Source organism: Uloborus diversus, chromosome 4 (assembly GCF_026930045.1).
Source record: "Uloborus diversus isolate 005 chromosome 4, Udiv.v.3.1, whole genome shotgun sequence".
Lineage (NCBI taxonomy): Eukaryota > Metazoa > Arthropoda > Arachnida > Araneae > Uloboridae > Uloborus > Uloborus diversus.
In genome coordinates this window covers 1,779,919-1,803,927 of record NC_072734.1, presented here as the reverse complement: position 1 = coordinate 1,803,927, position 24,009 = coordinate 1,779,919, and the positions used below count along the sequence as shown (strand labels likewise).

Sequence of the window (24,009 nt, the reverse complement as noted above, 5' to 3'; positions counted from 1 at the left end):
AGTTTTAAAAATCATGTTTAACAATGAAAAATGATCATGAGTATGAGTCCTAACTTCCCCTATGAAAAAAGTTATGGGTCTTTTAGGGATTCTGCAACCCCCCCCCCCCCCCCCCTCTTCAGAAAAAACGAAAGCATCAGAGAAAAGCTCTTCTATGTCTTTGAAAACAGAGTTCCCAACAATTATTTTTTAAAAAATATATATATAAAGTGTGTTTAATATTGAAGTCAGACATATAAATTTAATATTTAAGCTTTTTTTTAATTTGAAATAGTTAAAAATTGTTTAAAATAGACATTCTGAAAATAAGATATCATGAAATTTAAAAGTTACAGACAATAATATCTGCATACAGATTACTGCATTTTAGTTAAGACAACGGAAAACAAAAATTAACTCTTAACACCAATTTATAATCATGCAGTTTCTAGTACTTTCAGGATCCCAACCCCCTCCCACCTAAACCCTTCTGTTTGAGAAAAATTGCTATAGTGGAACTGTATTTTGTAGTAAGTTACCGCCCTAATTCTCCTGGCTTGCTAATTCTGTATTAGCTACCAGTTTGTTTGGCTCTCTTGGCTCCCTTAAGAGATTTTTCGCCTCCAGCTCATGTGATTCCTATTCCAGGCTGATGAGTGCTAAAAAGCACGAAACTGCAGTCCTCAGATGGAATAACTGAGCTGGCGGTGTATTTTAAGTATAGTGGAACTGTTTTTCATTTTAGTGTTACTGCTGTATAGCAACAAATTCATCCTTTTCATTTCTTGAAAATAGTTAACACCCCTTAAAAGTTTAATAGTTAAACCCTCTAAGCTTGATTGCTTAGTAATAATATGTTCTAAATAAAGTAAATTACCTTCCCCCCTCCCTTCATAGCAAATGAGGAAATAAATTGCATCTCTCATATTCAATGGATTTTTGTATATTTTTTTAATGAGAATAAGAAACTAAATTAGTATTTGCAAGGGGAAAAAACAATATTTGTCCGGATTCTCCCCCCCCCCCCCCCAACATAACTTGCATCTTTTCCTCAACTGCTTTTGGGAGTGTACATTAGTGCAATGCAATTAAGTGCAATAAATAGAATAGAGAAAAGAAATTAATATAAAATGTGCTAATTCAAACTACAACGGAACCTCCATAACTCAACAAACCAAGGAAACATGAAAAAATTTCGACTTAAGTGGACGTCAACTTACTGGGGTTCTAAAATTTTAATTCCTAAAGAGTTTCTGTGTGTACAACTTACTTACTGATGCTTAATATTCACATTATGAAAACTAATTCCAGTAAAGGAATTTTCTATTCTTTTTGTTTTCTTTCTTTGAAAAGTATATAGTAAAATCAATAATATATTTGAATATATTGTGAAGCATAAATACATAATTGTTGAAAAGAGATAAAAGCTTCTTGTTAGTCATGTCTGTTAACGATAAAAAGTCCTGCTCACACTTATTTAGAATACAGGTATAATGGTGCCTTCTTTCTCTACAGTTTGGTATATTTTATCCTATCCTTTTAGAATTGCACTAACAGCACAGAGTGGTTGCGTACTCCCCTGGATAAAAGATAGAATTCGCTAAAAGAGATTTCCTAAAACTCTGAGAAAAAGTTAATATGAAAGAATGTCGGTAGCAAAAATTGAACTAGAATAGCAATTGGGTGCGGACTGATAGGGGGTTCTCGCAAATGTGTGTCAAGCTAGATAGATTTTCAGTCATTGAATTTGGCATTGGGCCAACCCTAAGAAAAATAAATGTCCAGTTACAGGGGTTATCAGTGTGTCCAGTTACTGAAGTTTCACTGTATTTAAACAGGAATATTTAGAGTAGAATGTTTATAAATCATTTGTATAAAATAAAAAGTGGCTTTAAACAACATACCGCAATTCAGGGGCGGATACAGAAAAATCTTTTTGAGGGGGCACGGGAAATTGAACTTTTCTGGGCTAATCTGTTTGATAAGCGGAAAACAAATCCATGTTTCAGTTTGATATTGCATTAGATTAATGAAAAAAGTTAAAAGCTCTGCGAACTAGAAGTGTATAGCTTCGAATTTGTCTTTTAGTCTGTTCTTTGCCCAGTTGGTTAGAAAAATCATTACTGGACAGATATCAAATTTTTACTTGTATTTGGCCTAGATCTGATTACACACAACACAATAATTAGAATGACATACATATTTTCTAATCTTCTTAGTAGGAAAACAGACATAAGGTAGAAGGAATTTAAGAACTATGAGCTGGTATTTATAGGATTTGTGATACTTTGTATTAATTGCCTAGTTATAAATTAGAATTAGATGATTTCTCTTTTAATTTCTATGTTGTCTTAATGCATACTAAACAATAATTTTTAGTATGCATAAATTGTTGTAGGAAAATTTCAAATTTCGCGATAACCTGTTTTTATTGTTTATTATTAATTTATTTAATTAACTACTTTCAATTCAAAAAAATCTTGAGTATTAAAATGTTTAAATTTGGGTTCAAACACCAATGTATGTCATTATTCAATTTTTTTTTTTTTTTTGATGCTATTAGTAATTAGCTAAGTTTGTAAGATTGTGATCGATTTTTTTTCTTTTATCAAAATAAGGTGGGCAAGGGGGCAGAATCCCTCAAAGTCCCCTAAAGATTCTCATTTTATATGTTAGCACACACGTTACTGATCATTTAAAAAAATATATAAATTATTTTAATTTAGACCCTTATGCCAAAAAATTAAAATTTTGAAAATCATTTTTTATTGAAAAAATTTTAAAATTTTTAGTTTGTTAATTTTTTTCAATTGCTGAATATAAATTCAGATCTTTGATATATTTTTTTCTAAAATGCTTGAAGTCTTAATGTATAATGTGAAAATTTTCAAAAACTTTTTATCTTTACAAGGTTCATACACTTTTGGTTGAAAAAAGTTCCCTGACTTTTCCAGGTTTTCCAGGTTGTTTTTTAGAAAATTCCAGGTTACTCACTTCATTCAAAATTTAAGTTTAAATAGTAATATTTTCAAAATAATTAAAATTGTTTAAAGTAGCAATGCAGAAGAACTGAAACTTCTCCCCTTAGATTTAAAAAAAAAAAAAAACCTTGGATTTTTTTTTCCTTTGTTTTCTCTGTCAAAATTTAAAGTTTTTTTTAAACATTTTGTTCAAAATTGTTTTAATTTGTTTACTATTTGTTGAAAACAAAGTACTTTCAACTTATTTTAGCGTTTCTTTGATGCCATGCGTAATATTATAGCGTTTTGCTGTAGTCCTGCAGCAACCTTTTAGCATCCGCTTTTGGTTTACAATACTTCTTTTTATTTTCTTATTAGTAGGTTACACAAAACATATTGAGCAAAATGCAAAGCTAAATTTCAGTATAAATATGATTAACTTGTTGCATCAATCGGCATACCACGTAATGCATAGTAACAAAAATCAACATCCGCCGATCATAGACCAATGCCAATAATCTTTTTTTTTTTTCCACATATTAAAGGACGCTTACATTAAAATTTCAAATTTTCTTTTCCAGAAAGTAATTGTTAATTTTCAAAAACTCATAACTTTTTGCACATTTTAATGTTATTTTCAATAGTACACATTGATATAAAGATCCAATTCTGTTTCTGGAAGTTTGTCTACTTCCATTGTGCAAACGATCAAATATGGCGACAAAGTGAAAAATTTTAAATAATAAGTAGATTTTTGGATTTGTAGCATAAAAGTAGTAATAAATAGTTAATAATAATTAAAAAACTACAATAAAAGGAAAATAGTCAGTATTTAGCACATAAGAGTCTAAATCAATTAAAACAAAAAAATGTTATGAAGATTAAATTTTGCATTTTTCCAGAAAATAATTACAAATTATCCGGAAAAAAGGCACAATTTATGTTGTTTTCAATAGTTTGCATTGCAATTAACATCCAATGCCGTTTTCGGGAACTTAGGCACTTAAAAAGTCTTGTGTACTTCCATCTTGGGAATGACCAAATATGGCGGCTATGCCCAAAAATAAGAAATAACTTTTTTAATTTGTCGCATGAAGACAATTAAAAATAATAAATCTTCATGAAACTACAATTCAGTGAAAAGTTTTTGTCACATTTGCGTCCGAGGCAGTGAGGATAAGATGAAGTTTTAAGAACAAAATTTTTCATTTCTCAAGAAAATTATTTTAAATAATAATAATAGAAAAACGATTTGCAGACCATTTTTTGTTATTTTCATCAGTTTTCAATTAAAGAAAACATCCAATTCTGCTTTGTTTTTAGAAACTTAGGCATTTTAGGATCGTATCTACTTCTATCTTGTGAATGACCAAAGATGGCGACTACGTTTCACACGTAGCTAAAATGATTTTCCGATCAAAAAAAAGAAAAAAAAAACGATTTTTCCCGATCGACCCTCCCATTTATAGGTTATGCTTCCGAAGCAGTAAATTGTCTTCTCTCCTGTTGAGTTTGTGCATAATTCCTGTTCACCTGATTTTTTTTTTCCCTTGGGAACTACTGAGAGCTAAAAATGGCGGCTGCTGAAGATTTTTGGGGTCGCCACTTTTTCATTGCTTTAAAATTGTTACAATTTTTTTTTAAATACATCGATAAAAATGAAGATTAGATCTCATGGTACTTAATTCCTTGGGAAAAAAATGGAAAAAAAAAATTTTTGGAGGACAAAATTTGAAAACTCCCTGACTTTTCCCTGACATTTTTGACAGTGTTATTTTCCCTGACAATTCCCGGTTTTCCCGGAGCGTACGAACCCTGCTTTAGTTGTTGAGAAATAATTTTTTTTGCAAACAGCTGCAGTTAATTCTGAGAGGACTGTGAATGACAACTAACGCAAAATCTCAAAACTTTGAAGGGTAATAAAATAAAAACAATTTTAAATAGAGAAGAAATACTTTAGGAGGTAACATAGGACTATGAAACATAGAAGTATACAAAGTTTCATTGAAATCTGAGATGGTGGGTGTTGGGGTGTGGTTGAACTGACATGGAATGACCCCACTTCTTTATGATGCTCTGGCACTAACCAGTACCCATAAGAAGATTAACATCCCTTTTTCTCCGAAAACAGGAGCTTTTTAAGTCGAAGCGTATGAAAATTTTCGTTTCCATTCCATGCACGAAAATCCACCAAAGAACAGAATAAAAAAATATTTCTCCTTTTACACAGTACCTCGCTTAATCGATTTGCATGGGAGAGGAATTCATTATAAAAAATACTCTCTTGCAACTTAACAGTATTTCCTTTCTCCCCCTACTAGATTTTGGGAGACGAACGTCCAAAATCTAATGCTGCGTCCTTTCCCTCCAGACGCTGAGCAGGAATTGGCACAGTATTGTCAGCGGGAGTAAAAAGTTGCCGATTGGGTTACATTTTACTACCATCTAAAACAAAAAAGGTGCTGAAAATCAACGACATTGATATCATTGTCCTTGACTGGTTTTGTTCAGCTAGGGGAAACAATTTACAAATGCCTTCCTATTTTATTTTCCTGGAAGATTCAACGGATTACTTACTTATTGGGTAAGAACACTTATATAAGCGCTACTCATTAATTTAGAATTTTACATTGTATGTGTAGGTTTAAAATACTAAATTAAAATGTCATTGTTAATTCAGGCTCCCCAATAGCGGACACTCCCTGTTAATGGACAAAAACTTGGGTCCTGACGGTGTCCGCTATTGGGAGGTTTGACTCCGTTTCAAATGTTATGCCACATTCAACGTCATTTTCTTTTGATCCGTAAAAAATTGTACACCGGTAATGTTAAAATGTTCCATACTTTAAGTTACCCTTTTTCAAATATTCTGTTTAGAACATTTTTCTTATAACAGATCTAAATCATATTTACGCTATAAGACTCACATAAACTTTATTTCAAGATAAATTTGTTTCTTAGCTGTTTGCAGCCATTCTAGCATCCTTTCTGTGTCTTTATTGTCAAAGCATAAAACCAAAACAAATTTATTTGCAAATGCAAACCAAGAAGCAAAATTAATTTTTAAAAAATCTTATAGAACATTCTATAAATGAAACTATTTGAAAACAAAACATAAGTAAAAATTAGTTTCTTTCTAGAAGCCCAGTAGGAAAGGCAATTCATAAATAATATGCTTTGATTTTTAATCCTCCCCCGATTTTATGTTTTCCTTTTGGTGGGTTTTTACCACTAGTCTGGCTAAACACGTAAAAAATCCGAGTTCTACTTTACTTTTTTTTTTCAAGACTTGAAAAATCTCTATATTTTTCAGAGGAATGAAATTCATTTTGGAGGAGTGAAATACATGAAAACAGTGAAGACCATAATAATGATCAATTCTATAAAAAACGTTTCCTAAGGATGAATTGGAAAAGGACGGGGACGGAAAAGATGTGCACTATTTTTAACATATCGCTACAGTAGGATATCTTAATGTTAAAGTAAGAAAAAATAACGTCAAAAAAGCACAAATTGCAGATTACTGCAGACACGTGTTTCGGCGTTACAGGGAACGCCTTTTTCAATGCAAAATGTAATGAGCTTATGAAAAGACATCCGACAAAAGCTTTTGCCGGATGCATGCATTGAAAAGGGCATTCCCTGTAACGCCGAAACATGTGTCTGTAGTAATCTGCAATTTGTGCTTTTTTGACGTTTTTTCTTACTTGACTGTTCAGCACAAAGGTATTTATTTATCTTATCTTAATGGTGTTTCTGGAATTAGATGTCTTATGGTTGCTTTAAGGCAACACTAAATGTGCTTTCTAACAGTTTATGTTGCAAATGTTTGAAACCACACAGTGACATGACACGAACTTTGAAACAATTACAAAAAACATAATTGCTAACTTTTAGATATTCAACTTTTTAGTTGATTTATTGTTCTGTTACATTTTGTACGAAAGAAACATTTTTAAAAGTTAATTTTTATACTTACAGGGTTGATTATACATTTCCCTACATCAACCGGCATGGAACTATGACATAAGGACAGACACTAAGTGATTTTTGTCGATTTCGGATGTGCCCAAAAATATATGGTTTGAGAGAAATTCATTAAAGTGTTACGTTAGAAAATAAAATAAACAGCAAACAATTGTTTACGATAAAATTAATGAAATTTGCTTGGATAAAAAATAAAATGCAAACCATGAATGGAAAAAATCAAACTATTTTACTAAAAGATCAAGAGCTTAATGCATACATCTTTTGATTCAAAAAATCACAACTTTGCCTAAAAGAATTTATATACTGGGGACTCAGTAACTGTTTACCAACATTGAAAAAGCGTTAGATTGAAATAATATCTCTCAACATAGTTTGTTAAATGCAAGTTAAATAAGACTGATATAGAAATGATACATAAGAGGGAAAAAATTAAATTTCAATACATGAACACTTCTTTTTTCAATTTAAATCAAAGAGCATTTAAAGAGCCACTTTCAATGCATATTTTTAAAATTTTCAAGAAGTTAATAATACTTATACTTGAAAAGAGGTTCCTTTTTCAGCAGCACTTGGTGCGTTTCAGTGATTCATAACTGCTATATAAATTGTTGAAAGCAATAAACAAAATATAACCACAACAATTATACATTTTCGCAGCCAGCAATTTTTATTTGAAAGGCATGTCTTATCAAGTTAGGCTTCGAAAACTACATGGTGAACACAAAAGTAATTACAGTAGAGTCTCGAAAATCCGAGTCTCAAAAATCCGAGGTTCTGCTTAATCCGAAGTGCTTTGTTATTGTTTTTAAGGTATACTTTTATAGACAAATATGTTTTTATCTGAAAATTGAAATATTTTGCGAAGTAGAACTTTCCTAACAATATACAACAAGGTAATAAAAAGAAATTGAAAGGTTTAGGTCAATAACATTTGCCAAGTGACATGAAATATTCTTTGACTGTTAGAGATGGATTAAGGAAGCCTTGGAGAAAGTAGGAAATTGGCTGGTACAAAAAATAACTTGAAATTAAATTTAATTATAATAATATTTTAAAATTACCGATGCATTTTGCTTGCATGTCCTAAAACATTGTTTTGCCTCAAAGGACGAACAGTTTTTTTGGAATTTCCGATTGCAATTTAAAAGGGAAGTGCAAAATTTGACGCTGTACGAAGTGTATATATGAAATTTTACCCTTCTATGACTAACGTTTTTGTAGTATGCGAGGTACGTATGTTCACGCATAAAAACAAATGTCATGAAAAAACTCATCAAAACTTATTCGAGGACGATCAAAGGGAAGTTTTTGTTTGACGTCTCAAGTTTACACAGAAGAACGTGCAGACATCAAAACTCGTTTAGGGTTAATTAAAACATAATTTTATGGTGATATTTGAGTGATAAATTTTTAAAGGAGACTACAATATTTCCTCTTTATACCGTAAGGAAGTAAAGAGCGCATGTCCTTAGGTAGTCGAAATAATTTTCCAGAAAATCCGAGTTTTCAGTAATCCAAGCTGGGGCGAGCCCCAATTACCTCAGATTTTCAAGACTCTACTGTATTCATAATTCCTTTACAAAACTTCGATTTATTTAAAAATTAAGGAGAGTTTATGTTCAACACTAAGTTTTTACATTTATTTTCAATATGAATCAAACACAAAATATTTTGAAGCAAAGTTTTCAAAACTAACCATAAAATCAGAACAATTTATTGTAAAAAAAAAACTAAAACTTACATGTCAACTTTGTCAGAATTTTTTTCTTTATATAACCTTTCATCACAGAAGTACCAATATGAGTTATTATGGCCGTCTTTACCGATGCATTTTGCTTGCATGTCCTCAGATGGTATGTCCTAATAGTTTAATACATATTATTAAAGATTTCAAAAATAATTTTGAGAAAAATGTTTAAAAATTTGGTCACATCAGCTAAAACTTTAAAAATATTCTGCCATATTTGGTAGAAAAATTACCAAAAAGAAGAATCTATATTCTTTGCAACAGTTCTTGAGTATCAGAGTTCTACATTTTAGCTACTAAACTAAGTTTTTTTTTTTTGTCTCAGCGAAATTATTTTATAAAGCTTGCCAAATAAATGAGAGAAACATTTAAATAAACTGCAGTGATTCAGAATGGAATCGCATTGCATAAATTTCTATTGTATATAGATTTGTCAAAATTAGCAGAACAAACCAAATTTCACAATGAGAAAATACAACTTCTGAGATTATTCTGATAGAAAAACTTATTTCATTTAGATTAATCCACAGACATCATTAGCGCATGTGCATCACAGGTTCTCTTGGACAAAACTTGGAGAAGCAATTTTTATCAATTTAAGACCATGAACATTACATTGCAACTGTTTTTGATACCATATTCAAAGTTGTTTCTTTCATTGAAATTCAAGCAAAGGACACAGCAATGAAATTGAAATTAATAGCCTGTTAAAAATATCAGCATCAAACCAGAAGAGTCTGAACAAAATATTTCTTGCATAATTGTTCCACTTTTTCAAACTTGGCAGGAATATTTTAACAAAATTTCAAGTTTTTCTAAAGTGTAGCCTTGGCAGAAACCTCAGCTCAAAGTGAAAAAACATAGTGGTGAGAATAAAATTTCCTATCCAATGCTAAATGACCAGGTACCTTGCAGAATCAGATGATCACTACATGAACCAAATGTAACGAACACTTCTCTACTAATAATAAAGCTCAAAGTCTCTCTGTCTGGATGTCCAGAGGATGTCTGGATCTCTGTGACGCACATAGCGCCTAGATCGTTTGGCCGATTTTCATGAAATTTGGCACAAAGTTAGTTTGTAGCATGGGAATGTGCACCTCGAAGCGATTTTTCGAAAATTCAATGTGGTTCTTTTTCTATTCCAATTTTAAGAACAAAACTATCATAAGATGGACCAGTAAATTACGAAATTATCATAACGTGGAACCGTAACATAGGCACAAGCCAATTGGCGAGATACGAAATTATCATAGCGTGGAACCGTAACATGGGTATAAGCCCATCGGCGAGAAAATTCACCATACATTATTTGTTAATATACAGGCGAACCAAAAGACCTTTTAATTTTTCTATTATGGGCAAAGTCGTGCGAGTACCACTAGACTGTTATAAATCTAGTAACTTTTACTGGAAAAATAGTAAAAGATCTATCTATTAAAAATGCTAAACAATTTGTTTAGCATTAATCTTTGTACAGAAAAAAAAACTTTATTCTATGACAGGGATTAAGCTGGATTCAAAAGTTCTTTAGCATAAAAGCTCAATTTGGGAGAAAAATTTTAGAAAAATGCTAAAATGTGACACATTCTCATATCTTTTTAAATGCCTCATTGTGTTTCATCTCCAGTTGAAAAAAAATCAAATTTCATCTACAACAGCATACGAGGTGTGGCTAGAAAAAACCGAACTGATGCTATAAAAAAATTTTATTTTCCATTATTTACAATTTGATGTTATCTCCTTCAATGTACTCTCCTCCTCGGTCTATACACCGCTCCATACGAATTTTCCACTGTTCATAGCAATGCTGCAGATCATTTTCGGTAAGTCCATACATTACTTCCGTCGCTTTTTCTTTTACTGCTTCAACACTCTCAAATCTAGTTCCTTTCAAAGCTGACTTGACTTTAGGGAAAAGAAAAAAAATCACAGGGGGCCAAATCAGGTGAATAGGGTGGATGGTCTAAGATGGGAATGTTGTGATTGGCTAAAAACGTCTTCACTGACAACGCATTGTGAGCTGGGGCATTGTCTTGGTGCAGGATCCATGTCTTTTTTTTCCACAAATTGTTCCGTTTTCTCCGTACTCGCTCACGTAGGGTAGTCAGGACCTAATGTAATAATGCTGATTCACTGTTTGTCCCTCTGGTACCCAATCAATGTGTACAATCCCTTTGACATAAAAAAAAAAATCATCATTGCCTGGAATTTCGATTTTGACATTCGTACTTTTTTTTGTCGTGGAGAATCAGATTTCCAATGCATTCACTGGCGTTTAGTTTCGGGATCGTAAGTATAAAACCACGATTCATCACAAGTAATAACATTTTGTAAAAAGGTGGGATCTCTTTCAATGTTTTCCAGGATGTCAGAACAAATCATTCTTCGGCGTTCCTTCTGTTCAATTGTGAGACACTTTTGCACACGCTTTGTTCATGTTGAAACTTTCATGAAGAATCTGCCTAACACTTTCCTTGTCAATTCCTGTCAACTCAGACATTGCTCTGATTGTTAAACGGCGATCTTCTCGAACAAGTTTACTGATTTTTTCAATGTTTGCATCAGTTTTTGCTGACAATGGTCTGCCAGTGCGAGCGTCATCACTTGTGTCTTCGCGACCATCTTTAAATCGTTTAAACCACTTAAACACTTGTGTTCGCGATAAACAATCATCGCCGTAAACTTGTTGCAACATTACAAACGTTTCACTTGCAGATTTTCAAGTTTGAAAAGAAATTTGATGTTAACACGCTGTTCTTTCTGTACACTCAACATTTTTCCGACGCACAGACAAAACGTCAACTACTTAGAACAGACGCCACAGGCAGACTGAGTGCAGGAGGCAGATGAAACTCGAGCAGCAGGCGGAGCAAGAGTCACCTTACAGGCCAGGCGACTTTCAGCCTTATTGCATTCGTTTTATTGTTTCACCTGTGCTAGTTCGGTTTTTTTCTAGCCGCACCTCGTAGCTGCGTGTTGGGAAATTTGTCTTTACCTTAAGTTCATAGAACTAAATAAAAGGTTTACAGAACCCCAACATCAAAAAGCCGTGCAGTCTGCCAGTAAGAAATAAAACATACTCAAAGTAATTTTAAATAAATAACATTTATTAAAATATCACAGTATACAACAATAAACATTTGTTAAATACCAAAAATAATTTAGATTGTAAAAAACCCCCCAATAATCACAGAAATTTCAAAGTTAAATTGTTAAATAAACACTTTTAGAAAAACGCGAAACATTTTAGAAAAAATTGTAAAATGTCACCTTCCTGCGCTAATTGCGCATGTTTACATTGTTGAAGAATTCTTGACCAAGTGTAATCGAAGAAAACTGTTCCATCATTCACCGGCCGATAGGCTTGCTTAGTTCTAGAAGAACCTTTTCAAATACCGGAACACAAACTTGTGCACCCACAGGAATCACACCGGAACCTTCTGGAATTATGGTTGGAACGTCTAGGAAATCCAATCATGAAGGTCACTCTGAAGGACATCGATGATTTCAAACTGATGACAGTCCCACACCACCATAGGAGCACCGGTAAATCAATCCAGGTATTGGCCAAGTTTAAGTGTTAGGCCTAGTTGCAATGAACTACATCTCCCGCGAATATCTTCAGCAATGTTGACATTTTTCCCTCCATAAAAAGGAGTAATTTAGAACATTCTTAAACAACAATTAACACTGAATAAAACTTATCTCAAGCCCTGCTTGAATTCAAAAACGTTGCATCATCAACGGCTCGAGCGCGCCGCAACTTCCATCAACAACCTAGCACGGTTGCCAAACCTTCAAAGACCAATCCCTGATTGGTCAACAAAAAATGGCAAGATGCCAATGGGGAGTAAACACAAACAATAAAGTGAGCACCGAAAATATTTCGATCAATCTATTTATACGTTCTATGACCGCGATACGTCATCCCATGACACACCCTACTTTGCATTGGAGATATACATCTCAACTATTCCTGATTGAGTGATTTAACAATCTTTCTATTCGTTTTTTCGGCTCAAAGTAGCCAAAAACATCTCAACCATCGGGTGTTACGTCATAGGATGATTCCGATGTTGCACGATCATGCCCGAATCAATTTCAGTTATCCGCCGCTGGGACACAAGACGCGGAGTGGCAAAAACATATCGGAGGTAAGTTTCAAAAAATACTTTAACATTTGTAATTAAATTAAAAGCGCTCCAAGATACTGAATAAAGGCTTTCAAGCCCAACACTGCAAACATGCCAGCTTAAAAAATCTTACAATGTGCAAGGTGGCTATATTTCTACCCTTTTTTGACCATCATAAAGCAAAGTATTAAAATTTAAAGTATTATAATATTTTCATACCTTACCTTGACTAGATCTGTGCTTTTGTAAGCAAAAAAAAAAAAAAAAAAAAAAAAAACATAAATTTAAACATAAGTAACTAAATAAAATTTTATTTCTTTGAACTTGAACTTTGAAAAGTTGCGGACTTCAAAGCTTTCAAAAATTATCAAAAACTTGTTCAAAACATTAGTTTTTCTGCTCTCAAAAGTGCTGGAAGTAAAAGAAAACTTCAACGATTTGCACTTGATCGTAAAATTAAAACCAAAAATCTAAAAATTTACAAATCTGTCATATAATTGTACAAAACTTCTGCAAATCTTACAACGTATGGCTAAATCGTACAAGTTGGTAGCTATGCAACAGCTTTAAACGTAAAACAAAAAATCTTGGATTATGCTTACTATTAAGAAAACACAAGTTTGGTTTTTAGAACATTGCAGTCACCTCCCCCTAATAACGTAGTTATTGCAGTTATTAGGGGGACGTAATGCAGGATAAGACTAAGTATTGTTGAACTTAACAGTAATTTAAACATTTTAGCTAAAATTTAAAAGACTATTACCATGCTTGCCTCCTCTGTTTTTAAATTTAATTTACTTTTTATTTGAGCAAAAAAGCGAAAATTCTGTTTTATTTCCGCAATTGAGATATTTTCACATTTTGCGAAAAATGTGCCCATAGCAGATACCTGTTCTATGATCTAAAATGGTCAACATTACAAAGAATATTTTTGAAAATGTTATGTAAGAAATCATAACATTAACGGATATTATTGTACTTTAAATTACCATATTCAATAATGAAAAAGTAAGAGATTTGGGAGGTGGGGAATATATCATTCACTTTCAATACATATTTCATTCTGACAGTTAAAAAAAACTAGCCTTTTTTTAATGCATGATTTATTTTTGATTCATCTACTTAAATTCTTTATGTATTAGAATTATTTTCACAAGACAAAATAAATATCAACGTTCCTAATAGGAGAGAAAAAATATTTTGTTTTTCAGCTTTATGCGAAAGTTTCATTTTGATTGTGTTAATAGATAGTCAAAAATATTTTTAATTATTATTCATTACTGAAGTATATCCTTAAAAATGGCAATTAACTGTAGTATAACAAGATTTAATAATAAAAGCCAGTTAAGCATGAATAAAAATTATTTAACTTTCAATGCATGTAAATAAAACATTTTTGCACAGCATTGAACGGCTAAATGTTCAGCAGAAGCCAAATAGGCTGAATATTCGTAGCATTACTAATTCCCAAACTGAAATTCTCCCTATGGGCTTATTCAGTGGCGGATGGGCCCGGCGGGCAGCCGGGCAAATGCCCGGTGGGCCGTCTCTGTTGGGGCCGCACTGAATCTTTCAATTAAATAGTTCAAAAAAAAAAAAAAACGATATTTCTTTTCTTTCATTCTTTTCCTAGTTTAAAAAAAAAAAAATCTCTGAAAATTTCATAATAACCCGGCATATTTCTAAACGACTTTTAAGAAAATCTCTGCTAAAAAAGTAATAGTTACAAAATTAAAAAAAAAAACTCCGCAAACTTATGCTGTGAGCAATCAGATATTTTACTGTGTGTCTGTAGATTCATCGGTCGGCCGATAAGATAACTTTGTTGCATAACTGTCTAGGACCTTCTATTACCCTAACAGCTGTCTGTAATAATAGTCTGTAGGGGACAATGAACACGTAAAGGCAGGGCCGTCGCCAGGGAAGGCGTAGAACCGAAGATGCCAATTTTAAATTAGGGATGAACAAAATAAAAGAAAAGAAAGAAAACGTTCTCAGTATTTGAAAAAAAAAAAAAATAGTAGTAACATAATACCAAGTGGAATTCCCGTAACAAAAAGGTATTTTTCATCAAAATTTTGAAAGAAAATGCAACCCTTGAATATTAAACAATTAAACCTTTGAATATTATTTAGGAACATTCACGGTTCTTTATTATAATTTACCTAAATAAAAGCAGCTGAAATTTTTCGGGACATTCTGACAGATTAAGAAATTTTTTTTCAACGAAAAAAGTATTCAGTACATAGTACAAACCTATGACATGTTTCAACTTAGTACAATAAATGAATAGATTAATAATTATGGCAGTTTCATAGGGGCATGCGTTAAACAAAAAAAAGTTAAAGTGCAGTAGGGGAGATTTAAAATATTGTAATGAATACCAAGCGTTTGAATGCATAAATCGAAAATACAATAAAACTTTATTAAGATATTCTAGATGGTGGATATTTAAAATAAAATAAAGTTGGGAGAAGATCTACGGTGTCACTGAAAAGTACCACATCAGTCCAAAATGTTAAAAGATCATTTTAACGAATCGCAAAAACTTTAATTTCAAACAAATTCAAAGAACAGGTTGGAAATTGAAAATTTCACTATGAAAAAACCAAAGAACTAAAATGGTTTTGGAAAAGAAATACTGCGGGGAGGTTTTCCCATAACATTTGTATCAATAATTTAATAAAATGATAGGGAGTCAGCAAAGAATGCGGAAGGGAGAAAGATCCTCGAGCCCTACCATCACGGGACACGGGAGCGTCCCGCCCCGCCAAGGAAACCAAACGTCAGCAGTCAACAGAAAGCAAATCCACCGCCAAAGACGAAAGAAAATAAAAGCGACCAAAAACAAGATTACACGACCGAACAAGTTGGCGTTTTTTGGGTTTTTCACCTCTCTGTATCTCAGCCCCATGAAGACCCCCGGAGTTGATTTTTGGTACACTCAATCTCTAGTGGCCACTGACGCCGTAAACCAAAATACAATCCCCTGGACCATCAGAGGGAGGAGGTATTAAAGTTATAAAATCACTGTTCCAAAAAGTTTTCGCTTTCTTTGGCAGGGCTACAGCCGAGACGAAAAAAGGAATCAAGCTGAAATTTCGCACACACGATTTAAGATAAAATGTAATTAAACAAAAAGTGAAAAGCTAGATTAAAATAGCCCTTAAGCTGTAAAACATTTAAAGAAACCTTCAAGGAAAATGTTGAATAATCTGTCAAATAAAGAAACTAATAGAATTTATTGCGAAGTTTTAAAATACTAGAAAACAATATAATTTAAAATATAGTATTTTATTATCCAAGAAGTTTTCTTTGCAACAGAGAGGATACAAGGATTGCAATAAAATTTAAACCGCTCAATTCTCGCAAAATGAACATAGAATCTTAATAGTCAGAAAATAACTTGACGTAAAATTAGGCTAGCCATTATTGTTCCTTAAAAACACAAAACAGCGTTGTTTCAATTGAAAATTTTCCAACTAGAAGTTCTCAATTCTAAAAATACAGACAAAGTAATAATATCAATGCAAAAAGATGTGATATCTCATCAAAAACAACCCTGTTGTAAAAATTTCCCCGCCAAGAAAACCTTTAACTTTTCCTCACAAAAAAGAAAACCTGCATCCTAAACCCAAAAACCCTCAGCCATAAAAAGGTATGATATCTAGTTTGTCCGCCAAGTATCTGCCAAACTATCATCCTCCCTCTTCTCCTTTTTCATCACAGCTACTTCCATTAGAACCTCCTCCCACCTTCAACTCCTCAGAAATATGGGTAGATCTTTTAAATTGTTTATCTTGTTTGGCGGGAAGCTTTTCAAAGTGAAGTGGTTGCTTGGTGAGCAAAAAGCTTCCCGCCGAACAAGATAAACAATTTAAAAGATCTATCCACATTTCTGAGGAGTTGAAGGTGGGAGGAGGTTCTAATGGAAGTAGCTGTGATGAAAAAGGAGAAGAGGGAGGATGATAGTTTGGCAGATACTTGGCGGACAAACTAGATATACCTTTTTATGGATGAGGGTTTTTGGGTTTAGGATGCAGGTTTTCTTTTTTGTGCGGAAAAGTTAAAGGTTTTCTTGGCGGGGAAATTTTTACAACAGGGTTGTTTTGATGAGATTCATTTTACGCCTCCTAGGTAGATTAAAAACGAGTTTTAAAACTTTTATTTTGAAAGAGTGCAGGGAAAGTTTCTAAATCAGAACCCAGTCCCATCTCCTATTGCCTATCGTTACGAAAGATGGCCTACATCTTGTATTTAGGACTTAAAATTCGAAAAGCTTCCAGGAAAGGGATCACCCAAATCCTGCAGAAGCACCTCCACCCCATCTTTAAGGATAATTTTAAATTTCGTTTTTAGATCTAAATTTAGAAAATTTTCAGAGGTCATCGAATCTCTCCTCCCCCTTGTATCACCAAAGATGGTCTGAAATTTCATTTTTAGGGCTTCAATTCCGAAAAGATTTCTAAGAAGAGCCCTCGAACCCTTGGTAACATCAGTGAATATCATCTACGACTGTGTTTTAGAATTCAAATTTCGAAAAATTACCGAAGGAAGGTCGCAGAACAGCTTTACCGACTAAAATTACCAAAGATCGTCAAAAACTGCATTTTAAAAGCTAACTTCGACAACCTTTCGCGCCCAACACGCTCGCCTGTCCCCCTCACGTCATTGAAAGTCGACGAAAATAACGTTTTTTAGCTTCAATTTCCAAGAATTGTCGGTCCCCTTTTACGTTATTAAAGAAGACCTACAATCCTTTTCTTTAGATTCCAGTTACGAAATAATTCCTAGAGAACATCCTCGAGTCTTTTTCCCTTACACTACCTAAGATCATCTAGAATGCATTTTTAAGACAACCAATTTAAAAAAATTCCCAGAGGGGGGGGGGGGGGGGTCGGATCTTTATTATCATTAACATTGTCAAAGATAGTTTAAAAACGTTCATTGAAAATATACATTACCTTTTCACGCGATATCGCGTGAAAAGTTCCCCATCACGCACACAAAACCGTTATTGCACATAAGACTTTGAGATACCTGGGGAGGGGGGGACATCTATCGGTAACAAACTTGTTGAAGAACTTCAGTTTCAAAAAACATCACCCTCCCCCCCAAAGAGTGTCAATTGTAACCTAAATTAGGCGCATCGAGAACTTCAATTGGGGAGATTTTGCCTAGAAAGAATTCCTGCACGCCCTCCTTTCTCCCCAGTGTTTCCAAACATTACTTACACATGCATTTTAAAGCTTTGATTTTGAAAAAGTTTTGGGAGAATTCTCCAAAACCTCCTCCCGCTAATATCACCCAAGGTCATCTAAAAATAATATAACAATACGTTTTTGAAGCTATAGTTTCAAAAATTTTCCAGGGGAGTGCCCCCAAACCCCCCAACATCTACACGAATACAGTCAAACCCTGCTATAACGAACCCTCAACGGGCCAACTTGAGAGATCGCTATAACCGGGGGTTCGCTACATCCGATTTTCCAAAAAAAAGTCAAAATTCGGTAATATTTTACAATAATAATCATCATAATTGCACAATGACTTAATTAGTAGTTAGGGTAATAAAATTAAGTTTTAGAAATAACTAGTAACTATATTTTACTCAATAATAAGCAAATTAAAATTTTACTTTTTTTTATTTATCAGTAGCATGGAAGAAAGACATTTTCGGTTGAAAACTTTTGGATTTTATATACATATCAATTTTTTTCTCAACTACTGCAAAAGAGTCCACAATATGTTTGTCAATGTTTTCAGTCACAAAAAAATTGTTCAAAATATTTACAGCTGCTTTTGCAGCAGAAATGGACCCCAGATTTTTTGTTTGATTTATAAACTAGAGAGAGTTTCTTCACGTTTTTAAAGCACCTGGGTTTATTCGATTTTCCAATAACCATCAACTTTCGTTTTTCAGAGCCAGTCATGTTAGCACAAATAAGTGGTTATCCGTGTGTTAGAGTGTTTTCCGCCGACACATTTTTCACCTTTTAACTTCAATGTTTGATTTGGAGTCAGCTTATAAAATAAGCCCGCTTCGTCGGCGTTAAAAATATCCTTTTCGTCGTAATCTCGAATGATGTCCGGCCACACATTTTGCATCCAATCCTTCACATCAGAAGAGCACACACTTACAGCTTCACCCACAACTTTTCCACTCGTTATGTTGTGCTGTTTCTTGAATCTATCCAACCACCCGTTAGAACAGACAAACCCTTTTTCATTAAAATGTTCGGCAAATTCATTTGCCTTTGCCTGCAGAATGGCTCCCGTTATCGGTACATTTCTGTTCCTCTGCAGAGTGAACCACTTAAATAACGCTTTGTCTACATTTTCCCTTACTGCTTTTCGCATTTTTTTTACAGCCGTTTATGTTTGTTTCATAGGCAGAAACAATTGCATCACGGTTCTGCCAAATAGTGGCTACAGTAGATTTTGAGAGCGAAAATTTTTTGCAAAGTGAGGATTGGGTTTCACCACTTTCTAATTTGCGAATTAATTGCACATTTTCTTCAACAGAAAATGCTTTGCCTTTATTTCGCCTGGCCATGATGATTTCTACCTAGTTCACACGATTATCCGCAGTGGAAATTAAACTAAAAATCAGAGCAAACGCACAAGTGACCAATAATCTCGTCCTCTGACTAAAACCAGTTGAGAAAATTGAGGGAGCTTGAAAACCAGCTCGCCCCCCCCCCCCCTCCTGAAGAAGCAGCTGCTCTTGCAAGGAACAATAAATGAGGAATGTGGTTTGGACTAGAGATTTCCTAGAAAAAGGGTTGAGAATTGTAGAAGATGGAGTTTGCTGAGAGAACAATTGCTAATGGATTTCATTGGGGCATGTGCAAAGAAGAACTTGAAAAATCAGACATTTTAGGATCATTATAGCCGATTTTTTCGTGTTTCTGGATCGTTATAAGCATATCGAATTGTATTAATGACATAGGGCTTCAGTTCGGACCAATTAAAAGGTTCGCTACAACCGGGAGATCGCTATATCCCGGGTTCGCTATAGAGGGGTTTGACTGTATTACACTTTTAAAAACATCGCCTTCCCCTCAAAAAGCGCCAACTGTCACCAAAATAGGCGCTTTAGAAACTTCAATGAGCAATTTTGGCTAGAAAGAATTCCTGAACCCCTTCCCTTCTCCCCCCCCCCTAGTGTTTCCAAACATGCTTACATATACGTTTTAGAACTCTGATTTTGAAAAAGTTTGGGGAGAATTCTCCAAATACCTCCTCCTGCAAACATCGCCAAGATCATCTAAAAAGTCTAACAATACGTTTTTGAAGCTATAATTTTGAAAAATTTCCGGAGGAGGGCCCCTGAAGCCCCCATCATCAGCAGGAATATTACACTTTTTACTATGCAGGTGTTCGTATTATTGATTATTTTTCTCCGCATTCGTAAACGCAGTTCTCCTAATTTGAATCTTCAAATTCTAATGGTGACTCCCTTCTAAAACTAGAAGATGTATCATCCGCTCTTTTACATCTGGAAAAAAAAAAAACCCTAAAGGGTGGGGGGGGGGGAGCGTCTCCTCTTCAAGGAGCAAGACTTAAGGGGCCGGCTGGCCTGTAAATGCCGGCCGGTTCATGCTGCCCCATCCGCCGCTGGGCTTATTCAAGCTAAATATAAAGATTTCATGTGGTACTTAAGAAGTATATAAAATAAACCTTTATGTCTTCTAGTGCTCCATCAGCATCTAATCGAAATTCACATAACTTCATCAAAATCTCTACTTTATTTTTAGGTGTGAGAGTGTAAAATGAGCAGTTATTCATCAAAGGATTTTCCTCATCTTCACAGTTGTCTTCAAAAAGTTCTTTCAACTTTTCTTCCCAATTTTCAGTTCTGGAAGAAAAAATATGTAATCAGTCCGTAATAAAACATTACATTAAGAAAATATATTATTTAGGATAGAGATGCACTAAACGCCATATTCAATCCAATACCAAAAACTAAACATTCGGTTCAAATTTGAACCAAATACAAGGCTGAATACCAAATATTTGTTTTTGAAATGTTTAACAGTAATATTTGAATTTTATGCCAATTTAAAATAGAAAATATCAATCTGTTTTGGAAAAGGTGAAAACATTTCCATTTAACACCATAAATTTATCTGCATTTAGTATAATTATTAATTTAAAATACATCATTCCAAAAGCAAAAACAAGTTAATATAGTAAATGGCTTATTTGGTTTATGTTTACCTGTAATAATAATGGACATAAATGGATAATTACTTTCTTCCCTCATATATATTGTAATAACTGATAACCATAACATGTAATGTCATAAATCAAGAATTTTACATTTACAAATACAAATCCAAGTTGTCTAAAATATTACAAACTACAAATTATTCAAGTAATTTTCTGCTATATTAATCTCTTTGATAACTGATACCAGCTTTAGTTGGATTTTTTTGGGGGGTTTTATTTTAAAAAACCTCAAAAAATCCTGGGTCCAGGGGCTTTAAAAAAAAAAAAACGGGGTTTTGCCAACCCTGGGTGTTCTGGTTCTGTGCCCAATGAGCTCATGCCTTAATCTGGCCCTGCATTCACATTAAAATAATTTAAGGGCGCCCAGAATTTAAACTTTTGGGGGGGGGTGAAATTTTCAATTTACCGAAAAGAAATCCAAATTTCTTCAGATTGAACTCCAAATTTCATCTAATGATAATAATTTTGCTAAATAGAATTCCAAATTTCGCCGAATGACAGAGTTGTTTGGTTTAAACCATGTTGGTTTTTAATTTAAAAAAACATTTAGTTTTTTTTTAAAAAATGGTTTTTTGAAAAACATCTTTTTCCCCCAAATGTTTCCAAATTTTACAGATTATTGCAAAGAGTAAAATCTAATTGACGCAAAGTTCATAGCAAAGCTTTTTAGATGAACTACAAATTTAATAAATTAAAAAACTTATATTTTTTAAATAATGCAAGTTTGCTATATAAAAAATATAATGCCAAATTTTCAAAAAAAAAAAAAGAAGTCATGTATGAATGGTGGAAGAATTAAACATTAATTTTTATGAAAGTCTTCATTAGTTGTCATTAAGTAAATAAATTACATGATTTGCAACTTTTTTTTTAAATCTTAAAACAAAATATGTGCTGATCTTTTGATTTTTAACGTTCTGTTAATGTATATCAGACTTGTGATTCATTTGTAGATACTGAAAAATACTTTCCATGTTTATGAATGCGTGATTTTACTTTTACTTATCGTAGATAGCCATGATTATGAGGAAATTAATTTACAAGAATTTATTCTTAGTTATTTGTAACTAATAATGCCTGAACTATCACAGTAAAATATTTCTCTGAATTTATTTATACCAAGGTCCATTTACGTAGTGTATTTTTTATAATAGATAAAGATTTTCAAACATTATTCTCCTATAGAAATCTCTACATGAGGAAATGAAATTACAAGATTTTATTCTTAACTAGTGGTACCCGCACGGCTTTGCCCGTAATAGAAAAATTAAAAGGTCTTTTGGTTCGCCTGTATATTTACAAATAATGTATACTGAATTTTCTCGCCAATTGGCTTGTGCTCATGTTACGGTTCCATGTTATGATAATTTCGTAATTTAATTGTCCATCTTATATTTTTGTTCTTAAAATTGGAATAGAAAAAGAACCACATCGAATTTTCGAAAAATCGCTTCGAGGTGCACACCCCCATGCTACAAACTAACTTTGTGCTAAATTTCATGAAAATCGGCCAAACGGTCTAGGCGCTGTGCGCGTCACAGAGATCCAGACATCCAGACTGAGACTTTCAGCTTCATTATTAGTAAAGATTATTTAATTAATTACGAAGACATTAAGTACATATATGAATATTAAACATTCTTAAGCAATTAATTGATAAAATCTTCATGATTTACCTAAAATAATTTTTTTCTTGCAAATAGTGTTAAAACCAAATAAACCTAGTGTAAACAAAAAAAAAACGTTTTTTTTTTCAGGGGTAGGGGTAAAAAAAATGGTTTTTATACCAACCCTGCCAAATGATGATAATTGTGCCGAATCTTAAGATAAAATTTGCCGAATAAGGAAACTTTTGAGAGGTTACAGTGAGCTCCATCAGGGCATTTCTGATAATCCTCATGACATTTATTCATATGAACAATCAATCTCAGTATTATAAAGTAGAAGATGCAATAAGGAGTGTTATCACTGAATGTGAATAATGAACTCGGGAAAGTGAGAAAAATATACATACGTGACCGATTCAGCATCATAACATCCTTGTAACAAGCGCATCATGAGTTGTTCCAAAGAAATACACATCTCTGGATCTTGAATATTTAGGATAGCCGCTTCCAATTCCTACAACATACAGCACATTAGAATACCTTAATTACAGACTAAAACAAACTACAATCATATCAAACAAATCAACTTACACCTATTTCGATGTAGAAGAGGTTAAATGCGTGTCGGAATACATAACAGAAATGAGCCACTGATGGCACTTCCCACCAGCTTTGTACTTCTAAAAAGAACAAAAAAAAAAAAAAAAAATCAATAAGAAGTGAGCAGTATATTAAATCTCAGATTATTTGTTTGAAAAGCACCATGAAACCTGGATTGTCTGGATAATTAAATAGCTAAAATCCAAAATCTTTCTCAACAAGTTTAAAGAATCCTCTTTACAAAATGCAGATTGGGGCAGATACAGAGGAAAGGTCATGGGGATCATAACCTCCCCTAAGCTGTCAACATTATTATACATCCGCATTAATTTCAAAAAAATTATAAATAAAATGTAAACAATTGCAGTAACCTTCTTAATTTATAAAAAAAAATTTAAAACATGTTTTTTTACAGCATGAAATTAGTTACATTTTTGCCGTATCAGGTGCATTATTCGACCAATTTGGTGCTTTGTATCGACACCTAAGCAGTTTTAGTATTTTTTTGCACCCAAAACTGTATGTTTGTTTGTAGGGGAGGGGTCATTTCTCAGTATGAAACCCCTAAAATGGCAGTTTGTCTCCTCCCATGACAAAGATGAATAACTGAATACAATTGAACAGACTAATAGGGGAATCAGGTTGTCCAAATCAGTAGGGTCACATGGGGGAATTGTAGGTCACTAACTTTTTACTGGTAAAAAATGTTTTTGCAAAAAAACTAAATTATGCTAAGTCATCCACATACATTCAAT

General features: G+C 33.2%; 1 protein-coding gene across 1 annotated transcript in view; it reads right to left on the bottom strand.

The window, feature by feature from the left end:
* Window positions 1-24,009, bottom strand: part of LOC129219758 (chromatin remodeling regulator CECR2-like) — a 74,188-nt gene that overhangs the window by 42,764 nt on the left and 7,415 nt on the right. Inside the window, exons 2-5 of the mRNA XM_054854051.1 lie at window positions 23,246-23,334; window positions 23,062-23,168; window positions 20,496-20,673; window positions 8,671-8,789 (exon numbers count right to left, since the gene is read on the bottom strand). Of these exons, the coding sequence (XP_054710026.1) occupies window positions 8,671-8,789; window positions 20,496-20,673; window positions 23,062-23,168; window positions 23,246-23,334 (493 nt within the window). The remainder of the gene's footprint in view (window positions 1-8,670; window positions 8,790-20,495; window positions 20,674-23,061; window positions 23,169-23,245; window positions 23,335-24,009) is intronic.